Below are 21,984 nucleotides of genomic sequence, written 5' to 3' on the forward strand. Positions count from 1 at the left end.
CACACTAGCGTGCCGCGAGATGTTGCCTGGTGTGCCGTAGGTGCAGACAAGACAAGAATTTTATAATTTTTCACTATTTTGTTTACTTAATATTTCATAATAAAGTAATTATAAAATACTTTCTTTGTGTTTATTTGATTCCTATTCAAGAGAATTACTTTATATATAGTCAATCTAGGCACAGAGTTAAATTTTTTAACATTTTCTAATGGTGGTGTGCCTCGTGATTTTTTTCATGAAACAAGTGTGCCTTTGCCCAAAAAAGGTTGAAAAACACTGATCTAAGTATGATTCAATTGGATTCACCTCAACTGATCTCCAGTGTCCCTCTGTTCATCAATTTCTTTTAGTTAAAGGTTAACCCGGGGGCTTTGTTTTTTCAACTACCCGCCTATTTAATCATCTTCCCACATAAAAGGTTTAAATTCTTATAACTTCCTCTCATGTTACCTAAAATCTGTCAGCATCTAGACCCAGTTTTTCCTCTTTCTGTTCTGACTTAGGATTTATAAATGTTCTTTTATAGCTCTCTATTGACAAAACTAAATGCACAAAACTAAACCTTAATTTGGCATCCATGATCTGATTGGGCTAAACAATTTGACCCCAACCTACCTTGCCAGTCTTGCATTTGGCTTTGACTTGCCCGCAACATCCACAAATTATATCCCAGTCACATGGACTGACTTTTTAGTCATCAGACAGACCCTGAACTTTTCCACCTTACAATGTGTATTTGTTGGAGTGTTCATTCCCAATGTATATCAGATCTAGACCTTGCTCACATCATAAGTCCTCTTTCTAACTGGATTTATTGTGCCCTTTCTTTGTGCCCTTGCACTTTGTAGAACTCCCCACCTTAGTACCTACCACTTGCATGTGTATGTTTGCATGTGTGTGCATGTGTTTCAACAGATAGATGCTCAGAAAATATAATTTAATAGCCGAAACCGGTTTGGCTCAATGGATAGTGCGTCAGCTTGGGGACTGAAAGGACCCAGGTTTGATTCCGGTCAAGGGCAAGTACCTTGGTTGTGGGCACATCCCCAGTAGGGGGTGTGCAAGAGGCAGCTGATCGATGACTCTCTCATCGATGTTTCTAGCTCTCTCTCTCTCTCTCTCTCTCCCTTCCTCTCTGTACAAAATCAATAAAATATATTTAAAAGAAGAAAATATAGTTTAATGGAATTGTATCTAAGTTAATGGGTGCTCGAGAAAGGTAATGTAAATATTTAAGGCATAAAATAATACTAAATTAATTTATACTGTAACTTTTGAATACATGGTATTCATTTTTTTTTTTTGTTTTGTTAGTGTTTACACATTACCAGAGGCCCAGTGAACGTAATTCATGCATGGGTAAGGTCCTTAGACTTGGCTGGTGATCAGATTGATCAGGGCTTTCCAGCTGCTGGCCAGGAAGTCCTTTCCTGGCTGCTGGCTGAGGCCGGGGCCTTCTTCATTCTGTGTCGCCTCCTGGTGATCAGTGCATGTCACAGCAAGTGATCGAACTCCAAATGGAACACTTTGCATAATATATATTAGCTTACATTTACTGAAAAGATGTCACATAATATATATTAGCTTACATTTACTGAAAAGATGTCACTAAAGAGAAACTAATGGGAAAATAACCAGAAAGTTGATAATTGATATGCAGATGATGAAGACTAACCTGTATGTTAGTATGTACTATGTGTATATTAGTCTCAGAATCACTGAAATTTAACATTGAGGAGACTGTTACGATCTTGTAGCCAACTTTTCTATAGTGTCAATGAAAAAAGCCCAGAGAGACTGGACATTAATTATACCAATAGTTTATCTACCTCGTTGTGATTAAAACTCATGATTTTTGACCTAGTTGTAAGTGCTCTTTTTATTTTGGAAAGATTTGTTTCATTGTTTTTATTATTGTTTCTCTTGTGATTTCTCCATTATTTCAGATTCTCCAAGCAGCTAATTTTTCTCACCTCTGCCCTTAAGGTCTAGAAAGCAGATCTTGAAATGTATAAAATGGTAAAAAAAAAAAAAAAAAAAAAAAAAGAAAGAAAGAAAGAAAAAAGTGAATTAAAGAAATTTAACTTTAAATCCTTTAAAAATACATACTTTCTAATACTTAATAACTAATTTTATGTTTGTTTTTTTCATATCGATAACAATGCAAACTACAAAAAGCAGAGTATATTGAAATGATATTCAAGGAAAATGAGGTTAAAACCTGCTTTCTTTCCTGGAAGAAGGAGAATTTTAGAGCTAAAAAGATTGCCCTTATATGGCATAATATGTCTTTGCTCTGATCTTTAAACCAAATTCATGTGTGAGCACATAATTGGTTCTATATAAAGTACAATTACATGAGCATAAAAATAGAAAAAAAGTGGGTTAAAAAGTAGCTTGTAACTTTGTAATAGGTGCCCACCTTTGGAAGCTATGGCACTGACAGAATAATTTTAATATTGGGCTTAAATAATTTTTGCACCTAAAAACCTTACTATTTCAGTTTTAAAAATAAGATACAGTTGTTCAATGATTCACTTGAATCTGGGCCTAAATTTACTTTCAAACATTAAAAAGGAATAATCTTATACTATTTGATGGTAGGTATTAAATTTATCAATATTATTTTAAAAGATAAAGGTTCTATATGATTATCAAACCAATTTTTATTTTCCATAGTTTTAATAATTGGCTTTTCCCTTATCTAATGAGTTTCTCTATTTCTGTATAGCTAATTAATTTCCTAATCCTTCACCATAATTTTTTTGTTTTGGATGTTGTTCATCTGTTCTTTATTTAATCTTTTCATTGCTAGTTACAGCCTCCTTTATTTTACTTATTCAGTCTTTTGGAACCCCTGTTTTTGGATGTTTCAACTCCATGACAGAACTTTGAACTATTATTTTTCCTGTATTTCCCTATTTTCCAACTTCTTTTCTCCTGTCTTTCCTTCAACACCTGGGACAACTCCAACTATGATGGCTCTTCCCCCACTTTTTCTAATATGCTTTTAACTTCACAGAGAATCAACTTTGTTCTCAGCGTAATTCTTATGTGCTCCTATTCTTATTCTGTGTATTAAAACTTTCCTCTTTTTTTATAATGTCCCCCCCCCAATTATTTTGTTTTGAAAGGGCTCCCTGGTAGTGGTGGGTAGGTAGATGGATGGTTGAGGTTTAAGTCTGACTCATTGGAGATGCTCTCAAACCCAATATATAGACTGTCACATAATTACCCTGCCTTTAGAATAGTACCCCGAACATTGGAATTCCTAAGTACTCAGCGTTCTTGTGGTTGGATTGCTTTGGAGCTCAAATATCTAGTCTTCTGATGGGACAGAGCTGTTATACCCTCAGATACAAGGTATAGGGATTAGTATTTGAGAGTCTAATTTCTTTTCATGAAGATTACCAATTAACCTGTCCAACTCATTACCCTCTCTGTGCAAGTTTTTACCTCTTCTGCATTACCAGCTTAATGATTTCGAAGGCACTTCCCATGTATTTCATGGCATCTATAATTTGGTGGTTCTTTTCTCGCCTTTTTTGTGTACGCTTGTAGATTTATGCCTCGTTAATCCCTAACTATATTGGCACAGGAAGCCAAGTTTAACCTGTGTGTTCAATACTTCAAATTTTGCATGACTCCACTACAATAAAGAAGACTGATTTCTGAAAATTAAAATCCTAAAATTTTTCTTTCTTATTCAGAAGCAAATAAAACATTTATCCTTGATTTAGACCTGGTGAGCTTTAGAGTATATGATACTTAGTGCTAAATATATATATGCTATTTTCATTATTGCTATTATTATGAACTAAAACCAAAGTTCTCCAACTTCCTTCATGAATTAGAATTCCTAGACTGCATTAATTCCTATCAATATGTTTAGAAATTAATTATGTAAAACATATTAGGGCTTCTCCTTCAGACAAAAGTGAACTAAGTGTTTTCAGATTAAGTTTCCTGGTGGAAACAACTAGAAAATTTGGAGACAACTTTTTATTTATTTATGTTTGATCTAAAACTATTAGGGAATTATCAAGACAAGTTGCGTTTGTGGGTCAAATTTCTGGGAGAGGGGAGACTGATTTTTCCACTGTTTTTAAATTATAAATTTTTACAGTTATAACTGTGAGGCTAAGGGGCTGACTATTTTGGTAGATGGGGCTTGGGAGAAAAACTTGAATTCCAGATTCTTTTTAATAGGCATGTGGTGGTTTCTAATTATGGCTTAACATTTGATTTTATTTATGATTGATGATATTGAACAGTGTGTTATGATTGGCCATTCATAGAGCTTCCTTTTTTAAATATCTGCTCAAATTTTTGCCTCTTTCTCAATGAGGTTGTAGGTCATTTTATTACTCAGCTTTAGGATTTGTTCATATATTCTGGAAACAAATTCTTTGTCAATATATGTGCCCTGAAAACTTTTCAAGTCAGTGGCTGGCTTATTTATTTTCTCATTTTCATTTTTATTTTTTGATGAACAGAGTTCTAATTTTTATAAAATTTAATTTACTTATTATTTTCATTTGTCACTGATGATTCATGATAGATGAGTAAGATTGTGAAGGTATTTTCTAGAAGCTTAATATTTAGCTTTAATATTAAAATTAGACTTCATTTTTTTAAAAGCTAATGTTCTTTTGTAAATATACAGATATCTGTTTAGTTATTTTATTGTCATTTTTTTTTTTAACAAAAAAAACCCCCTTTTTAAATCTCATTGAACTGTTTTGGTATTTTGTTCACCATATGTGTGTGGCTCTATATCTGGACTCTACTTAATTTTTTTTTTTTTATCACCATTTATTCCAACCATAACCTCTTCCCACTGACTCTCCCATTATTTTATTTGTCTCTCCTTTAGCTAGTCTTCACTCTCTTAATTATCCTTGTTTTTTAGCAACTCTGAAGTCCAGTAATGTCAGTCTTCCAAATTCATTTTCCCTTTTTAAGGTTGTTTTGGGCATTCTTAGTCTTTTTTAGTAGGTATAAAGTTTAAGATCAGCATGTGAATTTCTGAAACAAAGCTGAAGTTGAACACAGTTAGAGAATGTTTTTTTGCACATCAAGGCATTTTTTAAAAGCTTCAGTAACTGAGTCAGTGTGATATTGATGCAATGACAGACAAGTCAGTGGAACAAAATATGGAATCTGGAAATTGACCCAAGCATACAGGTATACATTGATTATGACAGTGTTGGCACTGCAGCACAAGTAAAGATTAGATTTCCAGTAAGAGTACTTGCATAATTGAATTTCCATTCTCTTCCTTTTTCTACTGCAACATATTAGGCCTAGTAATAATTAATGTCGTTTTCTAATACTTTTTTAAAATCGAATTTATTTAAACAATACAACAGAATTTAATCAACAATATAGTTGCCGTTGTTTTCTACTACTTGTGCCCAACGCTCAGGAAGCATTTTAATCCCTCTGTTGTAAAATTCTTGTGATTTTGATGCAAAAAATTCGTTCAATGCATTTTTGAGGAATTCTTTATTATTAAATTTTTTTCCAAGAAGAAAGTTTTGCAAAGAATGAAACAAATGGTAATCGGAAAGGGCACTATCAGGAGAATATGCAGGTTGAGGGAGAACTTCCCATTCCAACTTGCGCAGTTTTTCAGCAGTGATTCTTGTGGTATGCAGTCATGCGTTATCGTGGTGAAGAATTACGCCCTTCCGATTACTCAGCGCGGGTTCTTTTTCTCTTAAAGCTTGGGCTAACCTTTCCAATTGGGCACTATACACTGCACTTGTAATGGTTTGGTTAGATGGTAAAAGTTCATAATGAAGAATTCCTTTAAAATTCCACCAAACATACAACATCACTTTTTTCGCATGCAAGTCAGGTTTTGGCGTGGGCTGCGGAGCCTCATTTTTGTCCAACCATTGAGGCCGCCTTTTCAAATTAACATACAGCACCCATTCTTCATCTCCGGTAACAATTTGCTCTAAAAACGGCAAACGGTTTTGACAAGAGAGGAGCGAACTGCAAATTGTGACTCTTTGATGACGGTTGTTGTCGGTCAACTCATGAGGAACCCATTTTCCAAACTTTTGGACTTTGCCAAGTGCACGCAATTGATTGGAAATTGTTTTTTGTGAACAATTTAAAGTTGTCGCAAGCTCTTGTTGGGTAATTTGAGGATTTTGCACCAAAAGAGCTTGAAGAGCTTCTTGATCAAAATTGGACACACGGCCTCGACCACTCTTGTCATCTAACGAAAAATTTCCCTCGCGAAATTTCTCAAACCTACGCTGGCATTTTCTGGCGCTAACTGCATCTTGACCAAGAGCACTACAGATGTTTTTTGCAGCCTCACTTGCTTTTCTTCCTAATTGGAACTCGTAAAGCATGCAGTGCCGAATATGCTCTTCATCCGCCATCTTCTTAGCCCTAGTTTTGCAACAAAAACCAAACCAAACACAAACTTTTTCAAGCAAAACTTGTTAATTGCACTTCACACGTTCTGTAGATACCACGTGTTTGAAGGTTATGTCAATACAAGTAAATGCCAAGCAAGATTTTAAATGAATGTTAAAAACGACATTAATTATTACTAGACCCGATATTACCACCAAAGTTTAATGGTTTAAGACGACTTTATTCAGTTTGTTATCTCTCATTTTTGTCTCTGGAAAAAGTTTAATTGGCCAGTTCTGACTGTAAATCTCTCATGTAATTGCCACCAGACAGGCTGGAACTTGAACGATGAGGGTCTGGAATATCCTGAGAAAATTCCAGCCTTTCTGGAAATGAAATGAATGAAAATTAGCTCAATATCACTAGTAATCAGGGAAATGGAAATTGAAACCTCAGTGACGTACCACACACAATACCTTCATCAGAATGGCTTAGGTTAGAGTGGCAACACCCGGTGCTGTGAGGCTAAGGAACAACCCAAACCCTTATTGACTGCTGTTTAGAATCTGGTTTGGTCAAATCACTTCTGAAATGTTGGCAATATTACTAAAAATAAATATTTGCAAATCCTAAGACCCAGGCAAATCTTTTACTGGTGTGTAACCAACTGGAAAATGTAATTTCTAGCAGAACTTTTTTTAAAATAACACTAGCTTTACTAGAAATAGCAAACAGGGACAACCTGAATATCTCTTAAGTTTAGAATGAAAATACTGTAATGCTTTTATACGTTGAATAAATAGGTAGAAAAGAAAATGAACGAATTAATACTATACACACCAATACAGATGACCATCAGTAGCATTATATTCAGTAAGTGATGGTGACATCAAATGAATGCATATAAAAGTCCAAAATAGTGGTTAACTTTGTAAAGGGGAGAAGAAATAAAGATGGGGGAGCATGAGAGGATTTTGGCTGTGTTAATAATAATTCTATTTCTTGTCTTGAATAATTAGTTACCAATAATAATTCTGTTCCTTGACTTGAATAATTATTTTTTACCAATTTGTGTTACACTAGAAAATCTTGAAATGCTCAGCAGCCTTGTGGTGATAGATACTTTCCCCCCTGAATTTTATTCTCACTTATTGAGTATATGAGAGAGAACAGTCATCATTGTTTGCACAAATGGCTAAAAGACATTTACGTCTCTTAGCCAGCTTACTATTTTTCGTAATTCAATAGGTACACATTTCCATTGCATTTTAACATCTTTAAAGACTATTTGCATTTGACCATAAATAGAATATGATAGATTGGGAGCATTTTTTCCCTTTTAGTGATCTGCAGACTAGTTTGCATCTGATAAATACTCATATCTTAGAATTTGTGAGCCATAATAATGATTTAAAATACAAAAATAAAAATTAGTTACAAATATATGATCAAGGTCATTGTGTAACTATGCTTCCTAGTGATCAGTGTCTTCATTTGATACTATGGACATCAAGATTCCACAGGAAATTATGCAAACCCAACACAAACCTTCACTTCCACTTGTCTATTTTTTCAGCTGGGTCATTTTCTTTGTTTATCTCAGTACGGCACCTGCAGCCACTTCCGTAGTCTCCTAGTGGAGTGTGAATTATACAAGGGAATCCTGAGGCCAGTCAGGGACTCTGCCATCCTGCTTTCCTGAGCTCACTACCTCAAAGCCAACACGCCATCTCTTTACTTGACCAATTCAAAGAGTGGCTACTCTACAAAACGATATCTCAGACTTAAACACAACATGATAGCCATAATAATAATGCATTTTATCTCTTGTCATCATCCATCAGAAAAATTTTCTGATTTTGCAACATTCCTTCCTTTCTCATATTGCTTGGGGGTCAATCAATATAATGGCTTATATTTGTGTAGTGACCTCTGGGTTTTGATAGGCATTTGGGTGCATCATTTCCCAGCACATGTGTGTCTTATGACAGGGTGAGGATTCTTTTTTGCAGAGAGGAAAACAGGGTTTGAGAAGCCCATATAAGTTCACATAATAGTGGATGGTAGATCTTAAATTATAATTGATTTCCAGTCCTTTGAGTCAGTTATATCTTAATGTCCAGACTCTGAATGTCTAAATTCCTTCTCTTTTGTTATTTTTGAGTTTCCAGTTAATGATCTTGTAATAAAGAATTTGAACAAGCAATGGTATTGTCTAAATATATAACATTGATAGAATTTATATCTGATAGACAGTATTTTTAACTAGCTAACTTGTTTTCAATTTCAGTTGAGAAATGATCTCACTAATTGCTTTGAATAAGGGAGGGATTTAGTATTCGTTTTCAATGGAAAATAAAGTTTTAAAGAATATGCCTTATAATAACATTGATTTTACTCACCTATAATCATATTTTCAACATCTCTTTTATTTCTAGTTATGTTCCGCCTCTATGACACGGATGGGAATGGCTTCCTGGACAGCTCGGTAATGTTTTTCTTCAAATATCCTGTGAAAATTTTGAAGTAGTTGGTTCAGAAAAAAATGCAATGAATAAATTTATAGCTATTACCACAGAAGACATGCTTAATATAATTTTCATGCACTTGCGCATATATTTATCAAGTGACATTTTGAAAGAGAATGGCCTGAGAAAACTGTTAGGATCACAATTTATCTACGGAATAATTTTACTACATAAATGCTATGCACTGAAAGATTAGAAAAAAAAAGACTAACTTATTTGAATTAAACATGAGAAAGTTGAGGGCCCATTGATCTACAAAGAAAAAAGTGAGATTTGACACCAGTGATAATACTGAGAATACAAGTAGAATTTAAAGGAATTTTAAAGTCACTTTATTCTTTTCTTTTTATTTTATTTAAAATGTGTTTTTGATTTCAGAGAGGAAAAGAGAGGGAGGGAGAGAGAACCATCAATGATAAGAGAGAATCATTGATCAGCTGCCTCATGCATGTCTCCTACAGGGGATGGAGCCCACAACCCCGGCTGGGAATGGAGCTGTGACCTCCTGGTTCATAGGTCAACGCTCAAGTAATGAGCAACACTAGCCGGGCTATTTTCCTACTTTTAAAAACTATTTTTAATCATTTATGCTGTTGAAATAGCTAAATGTATTTACAAATTGCTTTGACCAACTTCCCTTTTTAAAATGTCTCATTCAATTTTAAATGCAACTTGCATACTCTATAGTTTAGATATAAAAAGCAATAGGAGAAAAATACCATCTATGTATGATTTAACTGAAATAAATAATTAAATGTGTATTTTACACTTAATTTATTCCAAAAGAGAAGTTAGGCTCAGTTCCACTGCACAAGTCAAGGATTCATCTGTATATCTATCTTAGGTTACATCCAATAATATATTTTTATTTGCTATTAACATATTTTGCATATTGCCTTATTTCCTGTTCTTTATTGTTGAAAGTATTATAAATGTCCCCTATCCCCAATGACCCCCTCCTCCCATTTCCCCTTCAGCCCCCTCCTCTAACCTTCACCACACTATTGTCTGTGAACATGGGTTATGCAAATATGCATGTAAGTTCTTTGGTTAACCTCTTCCTGCTGTCTTTCCCTCCCCAACACCCTCTTGTCCTCACCCTTCCCTCCCCCCCAGCACCCAGTCCCTCCTTCCCACTGAGATTCATCAGTCTGTTTCATGCCTCCATGTCTCTGGACCTGTTTTGTCAATTTATTTTTTTCATTCAATTCCACAGATAAGTGAGAACATGGGATATGTATCTTTCTCTGATTGGCTTATTTTGTTCAGCACAGTATTCTCTAGGTCCCTCCGTGGGTACTCAGGCACTTTGAAAAACAAATGATCTACACTAATAAAAGAGAAAGATGCAAATTGACCCACCAGCCAATCAGGAGTGAGTATGCAAATTAACCCAATACAGATGTTGTGTTAATTTGCATATGCAGGAGCTGAGTGGCCAGGGCCTGGACACTTGCATTGTCGCTATGGTGACAACACAGGCATTGCTCACTGCCCCAGCCACTCTGGGCTTCTGGGCAGCATGGGAAGGCAGAAAGGTGGCTCTGGGCCAGAGAAAGGCAGAAAGGCAGTTTGGGCCTAAGTTAAGGTGGTGCTGGCAGCCAGGGGAAGGAAGGCCCATTTTTGCATAAATCTTCAGGCATTGGGACTATAATTTGATATAATTAACACCAATTAAAATAGACATTTCAGATAATGAGGGTCTCTCATCATCAGGTGTTCTCCTTTGCTAGAGCTCAAACAGGCATTTTACACACAAAGCAGTGAAGTTGGAGACGTACTTCTGTAACACTCAGTAGGACAATGGTACATTAGTATCTCCTGAGAACAATAAACATATACAGTTCCTCTCTAGGAAATGAACACCAATCTGAATTGATGTGATAACTGCAGGATATCCTATGTTTAAATGTCTCTATATTTTCAAATGCTCCTACTGTTATGTACCTAGTAGTGTTTATTTTCCTATTTGGGAATATTAAGCTACATGACACATTTGCTCATTTTCTGGTGGCATTTCACAGCTAGGAGTTTAGGTATTTTTTCTAGATATTTCAATATGCTTATTGTAGCACTTCTGACTATACTAATGCAAATTACATTTTTTACTGCTGCTCTGTTTTATATAATGTTTCTTTTTAATTAAATTATAAGAATGTTTCTTCACTAGGCTTTTAGCCATGGGTTGGCAGCTGATTTAAACATTTAATCAAATACTTTTTTTGATCTCTGCCATTATTTTTAACATATAGCAAATTACTAGCAAATAATTGTTGCTATATTTACAATATTAAACAATGAGTTGGATGTAAATACATTTGTTTATGATAAAACTAGTTTGTTTCTTTTGTAATTAAAAGTCTAGTTTTAATTTCTATAGTTTTCTCCTGCTTCATTTATTTTCCTGCTTCATTTCCTTCAATAGTAGCATGAAATTGCATCTTCTGATGTCATTTTTTTTTTTTTTTTAGAAATTTAAAGATGTAGCAGTTTACAGATTGAAGGCAAAACAGAGGAAAATTGACACTTTGAAAAATGTCCACTATGTCTAAATAACACTAGTTAATGTTTATTGATCACTTGCAATCAGACAAGATAAATGCATTTTATGTAACAACAATTTTAAAACTAGGTAAGATTAGAATTACAACAATAATATGTTTACTGATTGAGAAACTGAGTCTAGCCCTCGCTGGTTTGGCTCAGTAGATAGAGCATCAGCCTGAGGATCAAAGAATCCCGGGTTCGATTCTGGTCAAGGGCAAATACCTTGGTTTCAGGGTTCTCCCCAGCCTGGGCCCTGGTTGAGGCTCATGCAAGAGGTAATCAATCCATGTGTTTCCATCACATGGGTATTTCTCTCTGTCTTTCCCTCTCTCTTCCACTCTCTCTAAAAAGCCAGTGGAAAAATATCCTCCGTGGAGGATTAAAAAAACAACAACACACACACCCACACACTAAAAAAAACTGAGTCTAAGAGAGGTTAAGTGACTTAGCTAATGTCACAAACCTACATAATAGTCCACCAAAAATAGTTTCCATTCTTTAAAAACATATCCAGAGATTTAACCATTCCAAACCATTAAGGCATACATAAATAAAAAATATTGTAAGTGAAAGATAGCAACACATGTAAAATGTAGCCTCTAATTCCAAGGGATGTGTGTTTTAATTTTTTTATCTGTAGTAAATAAATACACGTATATTTGTATTGTTTCTGAGGTGACTCTTGTTACATAAATAGTATTTTTATTATTATATCTTTTCTGGTGAGAGTATAGCTTTTATCAGAGGGATTCATGGCCCCCCAAAACCTCTCTACCATATTCCATCCTGACTCATGAATACTAACTGCGTACATTAGATCAGAAATTTTAATAGGATGATCTTTGATTAATATACTTTAAGTATTAGTCTTTTATACTTAAAGTTTAAATTGTCAGACTATGTAGCACCACTCTTAATTATGTCATTGAATACATTAAGAATTATTAGCATTACAATGTGCCTTTAAGCTTTTCTGGAGATGGGAAGAAATTAAAACATTAAATAAATGGGCATAAAATGTTTTAATTTATGTAGCAAAGCCATATGTATTTACTAGCAGTTCTTCAAAGAGTGGACATTTGAGAAGAATAATGTGAAAATTCAAACTAAAATTCTATCCCCTCATAAAATAAACTCTACACATACTTAGCCTCCCCATCTTGACCCTGAAGACTCTTCTAATAGAGCAAATTATTCTAATAAATGGCTAGAACAGTTGGTATGCATTCTCAGTGTATCAGAATAAAAATAAACCTCTCCATTGCCCTCAGACCCTTCCTTCCACACCTGCTTTCAAGCCAAAAGATCAGGTTACTCAGTGATTTAAAAGTCACATCTTGTGGAAATATGCATGCTCCTACTTTCAGCAGATGCTCCTGTCCAAAGAGTTTTTCTGTTATCATTATTTTTTTTTTTTTTACTGGAAGAAACTCTTTCTGTGTATAATTGTGCCCTCTTCTGGTATAGATTTCTACACCAAGTACAAAATGAGTTTATATTTGCGCTCTTGTTTTATGTATAATGAGACCTTTATAATATTTATATGATTAATCTTATAACTCTTAGTTTTTGAGGAACAGGTTGAACCAATAATTCCTCTAAGTCAAAGAATTTGTTAAGTCTTTGCATTGACTTCCTTTCTCTCTGCTCCAGGAATTAGAAAACATCATCAGCCAGATGATGCATGTGGCAGAATACCTTGAATGGGATGTCACTGAACTTAATCCAGTAGGTATACCAATGATTTAACTGTTGGCTAAATTCTAGATAGTGCCTCCCCCCCCTCCTCTCTCTCTCTCTCTCTCTCTCTCTCTCTCTCTCTCTCTCTCTCTCTCTCTCTCTCGGAACCATAATAAATTACTGTCATTTGGTTTTTCTTGATCACTCTAAGATATTATTTCTAACTAGAGGCCCGATGTACAAAATTGTGCACTGAGGAGAGGGTTTCTCAGCCTGGCCTGCACTCTCTAGTAATCCAGGACTGCTGGCTCCTAATTGCTCACCTGCCTGCCTTCCTGATCACCCCTAACCGGAAACTGCCTGATTGCCCCTAAACACCTCTGCCTCAGCCCTGGCTGCCATGGCTTCATCCGGAAGGTCATCTGGAAGGTTGTGTGGAATGACATCTGGAAGGCCATTCAACTGTCTGGTCTAATTAGCATATTAGACTTTTATTATTATAGATTAGTAGTCAAAGTGGGTCCTGAATGAGGAGAGTATATGTTCTGAATTTTTTAACTTTTTTTCCTTGTGGAAATGAATGTGAATGGTGGTCTTACAAATGTGTAGAGAAATAGAGCTGCTGGCAGACCCTGCCACTGTCATGCCATGCCACCAAACAGCTGGAATTGACATGTGGAAATTGGTAAAGTAATTGTTATAAAGGAGTATGAAGGTGATTCATATGATGGCCCTGGCTGGCATGGCTCAGTGCACCAGCGGGTGGCTGGTTTGGTTCCCATTCAGGAAACATGCCAGGGTTGCGGGCTCCATCTGCAGTAGGGGGCATGCAGGAGGCAGCCTATCGTTGCTTCCCTCTCACTTGAATGTTTCTCCTTCTCCCTTTCCTCTCCTCTCTGTAAAAATCAATTTAAAATCTTTTAAAAAACTAAAAGAAGTCTATGGTGATAGCTTACTGTGCACAGTGTATTGTACTACCTTTTGTATATGTATTATTTAATGCTTGCAACCTTCTGAAGTAAATACTAGTATTTTATTCATTGTTTGGATGAAGAAATTGAGATCCCAAAATGTTAAAGTTACTTGTACAAACCTTTTCACTCAGGGCTAGGATTTTAATCAAATCATTTAAAGAAATAGTATCCATCAATGCTTATAGCACATAAAAAACTTATTATTTTTAATAGGTTTATACCAAAGTTACAGCATACTTCAAATGTATATTAAAACATACTTAATTAGAAACTGCCTTTAGACAAAAGTAATATTTTAGGGAGAGTTAGTAAGTGTTACTGATTTTTAGTTTATTTTTGAAGCCAACCAAGTTAAGCAACATGTACATGATTTAAGCAAATCCAGATCAATTGTATTTAAATGATTCACAGTTTATTTGAATTCAAAGGCCTATTCTTCAAACACTGTTCACATTTATGCAGTTAATAGCATGATAATGGCATGAGGAGAGGATGTGAGAGCTGTGATGGAATTTTCTTGCTTTGCAAACTCTTGCCAGTAAAGTACACCAAGGTCACATGAAATGCCATGAGAGCACCATTCTTGCTGGCACATGGCTTCTCAAGTGTTAACTGATTTTTTCTTTTTGGGGGATGTGGAAATGCACATTCTCTACACAGTGAATTCAGGTGCATAACAATGTAGTTTGTACATGGAAGACGAAAGCTTACGGTAACATGTATCTAATTCTAAGAATTCTGCTTGATTCATCTTAATACTATTTGCACTGACACCAGAGACTTACACATTCTGTTGTCCTCTTTGGTTTTGGTAATCTAACCCAACTTTCCCCATCCCATTTGCCTTAATACCTGAGAACATTATCTATCAGTCAAGCCTCTTGTCCTCACTGGAGTGGTAGAGGGAAGGGGCATAATTTTCTATCAGTTTTTAAAGCAGAAGTGAGCTCCACCACTTGCCAACCAAATATTTGTAGGGAGAGGCATAGATTTGAAGAAAGGGGGCCTGGATGGTCTAAGGAAGGGAACAGTTTGGTGTCTAGGCACTCTATGATAAATACCTGCAGGAAAATACAGTAAGTAAAGTATATAGCATTATTTGTCTTTTGTGGCACACCCAGATAACCTGTCATTTCTCTGGCTGGTATAAATAGTAGAAAGTCGAGGTAAAAAGGCTTAGCTGTGCCTTGTGTTTGCCATCTCCGGAACTGCCTCATCCTCCCTGATGATTTGTCAGCTCTCCCTGTTTTAAAGGTGTGTGCTCTTGTGCACATTGTCAGACCCCTGGTAAGTGTGTGTGTATAAATAAAGAAAACTAAACATCTGAGCTCTATGGCAGGTAGTAGGAAAGACTGAAATCTTTGGAAGAAATGACGGGGGGGTTGGGGGGGGTCAGGGGGGAAGAGACCTAACGCTGCTTTTAACAAACCATATATTAGGCAGAAAATGAAAGCATCAGGCATCTGAATCAAATGCTCTGTATTTTGGTTCTCTGCTCATTTATTCATTTCTCCTAGTTCACCAGAGTGCCTTCCAGGGCAGGAGATAAATACATTGATTGGCCAGATTACTCTCATCTCTGAACGCATATTGTGATCTCTGAATGCATATATATTAGAGGCCCTGTACATGAATTTGTGCATGGGTGGGGTCCGGCCAGCCTGGCCAGGGGGAGGGGACATGAGCAGTTGGCTGGCTTGCCTGCTGGTTGAACTCCTGGTCGAGGGGACAATTTGCATATTAGCTTTTTATTATATAGGATATACACTGAGTAGCCAGATTATTATGTGTTCAGAGATCATAATAATCTGACCAATATATATGATTTTTATAGAAACATTGTGGGGGTGGGGGAACAGAGAGACAGAGAGAAACATTAATGTGAGAGACACATGGATTGGTTTCCTCCTGAATGTGCCCTGGGGATTGAACCTACAACCCAGGTACATGCCCTTAATAAGGAATTGAGCGCAGGCTGCCTTTCGACCCACTGAGCACCACCAACTAGGGTGGGGCAGGGCATTTTAACAAGATCTTATGCTATTTGCCAAATTCTGGATAATTTCTGCTGAGTTTCATCTTGAGAATAATGAAATAATTAGTTCACCACCATTTTATTCCAAAAACATTTTCTCCCAACACTTGTTAGTTTGTTCTGACGGAAAAGAATCTGATTTTCACATACTTTCTGAGGGAAGACAACTTAGATGACAAATACTTTGAGTACCCAAAGTCAGTGGAAATATTCGTTACTCACATATAATTTCCAAAAAATATAACACTAATAATGCCTATATCACACTAAATATATATGCCAGATGCTCTTTAAATATACTTATATTAGCATATTTAATCCTTACAACAAATTTTGAATCTAATATTGTTATTACTGTTATACAACCAAGGGTATTACTACCATGTTTCCCCGAAAATAAGACATCCTCCGAAAATAAGACCTAGGGCATGGAAAAATAAGACATCCCCTGAAAATAAGATCTAGCGCATCTTTGGGAACAAAAATTAACATAAGACTCTGTCTTATTTTCGGGGAAACAGGGTAACATAGACAGTGGAGAACATTTTGGGACATTTTGTACAAGCCATCTTTAGGGGGGGGGAATCTAATAAAAAAAGGACTTGATTGTTTAACTTCTTGGCTCTATTAAGATCTGATAGGCAATTAAATGCAACTTCATTTCCCCACCTTGTATCACTTAGCAAAGAATTCTTTCAGCTCTTTGTCATGAAGCTAATTTGTTCAGACATTATCTAGCATATATTTGAATTAAAAAAATAATTGAAAGAAAGCAATTTCATTTTTACTTTTAAATGAAAGATACCTTCTTGATTTAGCTGTACTATTCAGTGATGACATATTAAAAAGTTGAGCAGTTCTTTTTCAAAGTTGATCAGTGAAAGTAGTCAGGTTCTGGAAATCATAACAAAGCCACTATATTCCCAGTAATAGGATTAATATTGTACAACATTATTATAACCTAGATATTTATCTCAACTCTCTACTTCGCTGCTTGTCACAGTTACAACCAGTCCAATGTCATTTTTTGTTGTAGCATCTGAGATGTATTTTATTGATTTATTGCAAGGCTTTCTTCTCCTCTGCTTCAGATCCTTCATGAAATGATGGAAGAGATTGACTATGATCATGATGGGACCGTTTCTTTGGAGGAATGGATCCAAGGAGGAATGACCACAATCCCACTTCTTGTGCTCCTAGGCTTGGAAAACGTAAGCATTTTCCCTGAGCGGGTGCCTTGGTGCTAAGTCTGGAATTCTCATCCATTTTGGTAATGAATTGACCTGGCTATTTTCTTAACCACTAAGCATGTAATAGGTGCCTGGACCTTTCAATAGGTATGCCCCAGGGCAATTGGACAGTAACTCCTGTGTAGAATACTTGTCATAATGTTTAACGTCTCTCTTTCCCCCCCACCCCTGGTTTAAAGTGTAATCTAGTTTACTAACATTATTGACTATCTCATTTTATCTAATACAAGAAACCCCAATATTACTGCATTCTGTGGTTCTTCATCCCACACCATAGAGCCTCTCCCCTCCACAGGAAGATAATCTACTTAGTTTATAAATAATACTTGGAGGAGATAATTATATATCAAGATGGTTAAGAGGATATACACACACACACACACACACATACACACACACTTTTTTTCTTACATATGAGCAGATCAGTCAGGTTTTTGTTCCATGCCTATCAAAAATGTTCTTATATAAGTGCCTCCAGTGGTAATGAAACACTGGTTTAGGGGAATAAAAGTAACCAATAAATATGAAATAAGACTATTGGGAGAAAACAAAAAGTTTGACAGGAGGAAATTTTCATATTTTAAAGCTAAAGTTTTGCTTATTCTAAACATTGATGAAAATTCTAGTATGAGCCGAAACCAGTTTGGCTCAGTGGATAGAGCGTCGGCTTGGGGACTGAGGGGCCCCGGGTTCAATTCTGGTCAAGGGCATGTGCCTTGGTTGCGGGCACATCCCCAGCAGGGGGTGTGCAAGAGGCAGCTGATCAATGACTCTCTCTCATCGATGTTTCTAACTCGCTATCTCTCTCCCTTCCTCTCTGTACAAAATCAATAAAATATATTTTAAAAAAAAGAAAATTCTAGTATGAGCTAATGAGAGAAGATGAAGGAATGAGTAAGTCATTCATTTGATAGTTGAAGGGTTGGATAGGAAAGTGCATAAAAGAAGACCAAATCATCTATATTTTAAATATCAAGAAAGATTTTGAAATGTTTTTCTTTGAAAACAACTCTTTATAATTTGATTCAGAAATATAGGTATTTGTGAAGTTGTGAGGTAGCGTGGCTAAATATAGTCCCCAATCTATATGGATTTACCTCAAAATATTTTAAACAAATATACAATACCTTATCAGTTTCTAGCACAGCAGTAAATTTATTTGCAATAAATGTTCATCAGGATACTGGTTATACATAATTTACTTTATTATAATCATGTTATTAAATTGATACTTTTTAGTTTCATCAAAAGACCAGTTTTGGGAGCTTGATAGGAAAAAAGTAAGTTAGGGTTTCAAAGTTAAGTAACCAAATGTGCTCAAAGCTGTATTCCCAGTGATGGCCACTGGAGGGCAGGGCTACATTATTTAACATTTATGTTCAACCACCAAGATCAGATTCGCCCTGTACTAAACAATTCTAAGAACATCATCCCTTCTCCTCTAGTTTTTAAAAGACAATAAGCCAACAATCCTTTAAATTTTTATTTAATAAAAATTCATAAGCCATGTAGTTATTATGACCGCAAAACAGAGCATCTACTTGTTAGGAACTGCTTTTGAATCCCAAGGCACCGTGTTTTTACAAAGCAGGAATGACACAGTAAGGGGGCCTTTTTTTTTTTTTTTTTTTTTTTTTGTAATTGAGATTTATTTCCTTTTATGCAGGCAGTTAATGTGTTATGTTATTACCTGCAGGGAATTTGATTCATGCTGTCATTTCCCTCTGAGCCATCCTTCTCTCTCCCCCGCCCCCCATACACTTTTGCTTATCAAATTGGAACTCTAGAAGCTTTGGGTTGAACTCAGCCATTGAGTCTGGGGCCAGTCTTGTTATGTTGTCCTAGATATCCGTGTCTGTTGTCAATTATGAGTTCAGGGAGTAGATTCTAATTGACATTGCATGTTAAGTCCCACAGTGTATTTGAAAGGGACTGTGGTGTACTAGCCAAATTACACAGATAAGAGGATTGCCCTGGGAGAGTAATCCTCACTTCTAATATAAGGCAGAGCAGCTGTGGTTTTATTGTCATTTATTTTTCTCCATTAACCAACTTTTAAAAGCTACTCTATTTTAAATCATAGCTGGGCCAGAAATGTAGTCTATCAGAACATGTCAGAACAAATGATTGAGAGTTAAGAGTCATTTCCTCTCTCTTAGAAGAAGCCCCTCAAACTTTATGATATTCCATATGAAGTGGTACAGCCTCTTAGATCTGCTGGGAAATAGAGAGTTTGCATGGCATGTGTAATTTTGATTACAATAAAAATTTATACCTGAGACTTATTCTTTCTCTGGTATTTGTCTTGTTAAAAAAAATCTCAATTTTGAATGAATTAAAAAAAAAAAAAAAAAAAAACAGCCGAGGCCGGTTTGGCTCAGTGGATAGAGCGTTGGTCTGCAGACTGAAAGGTCCCAGGTTCGATTCCGGTCAAGGGCATGTACCTTGGTTGTGGGCACATCCCCAGTGGGGGGTGTGCAGTAGGCAGCTGGTCGATGTTTCTCTCTCATCGATGTTTCTTGCTCTCTATTCTTCTCCCTTCCTCTCTGTAAAAAATCAATAAAATATATTAAAAAAATAAAAATAAAAAACAACTGCTGTATTTTGTAAGAAACTCTGCTCCAATGTTTGGCCATCTTTATAAAGGGGCAGTTAGTTCATTCATAACTTGGGCTTTGTGGGATAGAGGTTGCATCTACTCAACTGTACAGCTCAGAGCAAAAGCAAGCACAGATACTCCATAAATAAAAAAGCATGACTGTGATTCAGTGAACTATTTTCAAAAATAGGTTGATGGCCAGTTTTAACCCAAGAGCCATAGTTTGCTAACCCCTGATTTATTATATCATTTATCTGTCATATTATAAACATAAAGATGTTCTTTTCTTTTAAATTTTAAAAATTTATCTTTATTGTTGAAAGTATTATAAATGCCCATCTTTTCCTCTCACCCCTCTCCTCCTTTCTCCCCTCCCAACCCCAGTTCTTCAGCGCATTGTTGTCTTTGTCCATGGGTTATGCATATAGGCATATGAGTTATTTGGTTAATCTCTTTCCACTCTACCTCCCACTTTCCCTCTGAGAATCAGTCTATACCCCATGCTTCTATGCCTCTGGATCTATTTTGTTTGTAAGTTTATTTTGTTCATTAAATTCCACATATGAGTGAGATCATGTGATGCTTGTCTTTCTCTGACTGGCTCATTTTGCTTAGCATAATACTTTCCAGGTCCCTCCATGTTGTCTCAAAGATTAAGAGCTCCTTCCTTTTTAAAGCTGCATACTATTCCATATGTAAATGTACCACATCTATTTTACTTATCTACATATGGGCACTTGTGCTGTTTCCAGAGCTTAGCTATTGTAAATAACACTGCTGTGAACATAGGTACATATAATCTTTCTGCTTGGGATTTCAGGCTTCTTAGGATATATTCCTAGGAGTGGGATCACTGAGTCAAATGGCAGTTACATTTTTAATTTTTGGATGTTGGGATTGTGAAATCTGGTCTGGGTCCTTCTCCAACCACATGCACCAGGCCTTTATCCTATCTAATAAAAGAGGAATATGCAAATTGACCATCACTCCAACACACAAGATGGCTGCCCCCATGTGAACACAAGATGGCCACCACAAGATGGCCAGCAAGGGAGGGCAGTTGGGAGGGACCAGACCGCAAGGAAGGGCAGTTGGGGGTGATCAAGCCTGCAGGGGAGGGCAGTTAGGGGTTTCCAGGCAGACAGAGGAAGGAAGTTGGGGGCGACTGGGCCTACAAGGAAGGTCAGTTGGGGGGAACCCAGGCCTGCAGGGGAGAGCAGGTAGGGGTGACCAGGCCTGCAGGAGAGGGCATTTAGTAACAATCAAGCTGGCAGGAAAGTGGTTAGGGTGTGATCAGACTGGCAGGCAGAAGAAGTTAGGGACAATTAGGAAGGCAGGCAGGTGAGCAGTTAGAGCCAGCAGTCCCGGATTGTGAGAGGGTGCAGACTGGGCTGAGGAACATCCTCCTCCCCAACCCCATGCATGAATTTCATGCACCAGGCCTCGAGTTATTTACAATAGTCCTAGTACAGTTGAACACTATATGTGATCTTGAATGTATGTATTCAGGGGAGAAGAAAAAAACAACGAAAACTTTAGACCTTACTATTGATAATGAAATACATTTCAAAAGTTGCAAAGGGCATATGTCCTTGGAAACCTCCGTTTGACTTCTAGGGGATTAAAAAGAGAGGAAGACCCGGTGCTTCCTGTGATCTTGCCTCCTTTTCATCGAGCATGTGTCTATCACAACCACATCACAGAGCTGCTTCTTTGTAAAGTACAGTATTTTATAAATATTACGAAGGCATTTCTGTAAGAACAAGATTTTTTTTATGAAATAAAGTATGGTAAGCCTACAAACATCCTTCTGAACTCTTTTGGCTAAAACATGAGAATGTTACTAAGCTCAACCCAATAACATTGATCATATTTGCTGGTTATATAACACCAGGCTTCTGAGGAGCTAAATTGACTTCACAGGTATTGCGTAATGAAAGCCCACCCCATGGCCTGGGAGAGGAAAGTGGATGCTTTCCTTCATTAGAGAGGA

The 21,984-nt window shown here is 36.4% G+C and overlaps 1 protein-coding gene across 2 annotated transcripts in view; it reads left to right on the plus strand.

The window, feature by feature from the left end:
* Nucleotides 1–21,984, plus strand: part of DGKB (diacylglycerol kinase beta) — a 431,951-nt gene that overhangs the window by 72,828 nt on the left and 337,139 nt on the right. For both annotated transcript variants that reach the window (XM_036429287.2, XM_045578212.1), the window contains 3 exons: nt 8,817–8,866; nt 13,107–13,181; nt 17,234–17,353. In XM_036429287.2, coding sequence (XP_036285180.1) covers nt 8,817–8,866; nt 13,107–13,181; nt 17,234–17,353 — 245 coding nt within the window. The remainder of the gene's footprint in view (nt 1–8,816; nt 8,867–13,106; nt 13,182–17,233; nt 17,354–21,984) is intronic.

The sequence above is a fragment of the Pipistrellus kuhlii genome, unplaced genomic scaffold (genome assembly GCF_014108245.1).
Source record: "Pipistrellus kuhlii isolate mPipKuh1 unplaced genomic scaffold, mPipKuh1.p scaffold_m20_p_10, whole genome shotgun sequence".
NCBI lineage: Eukaryota > Metazoa > Chordata > Mammalia > Chiroptera > Vespertilionidae > Pipistrellus > Pipistrellus kuhlii.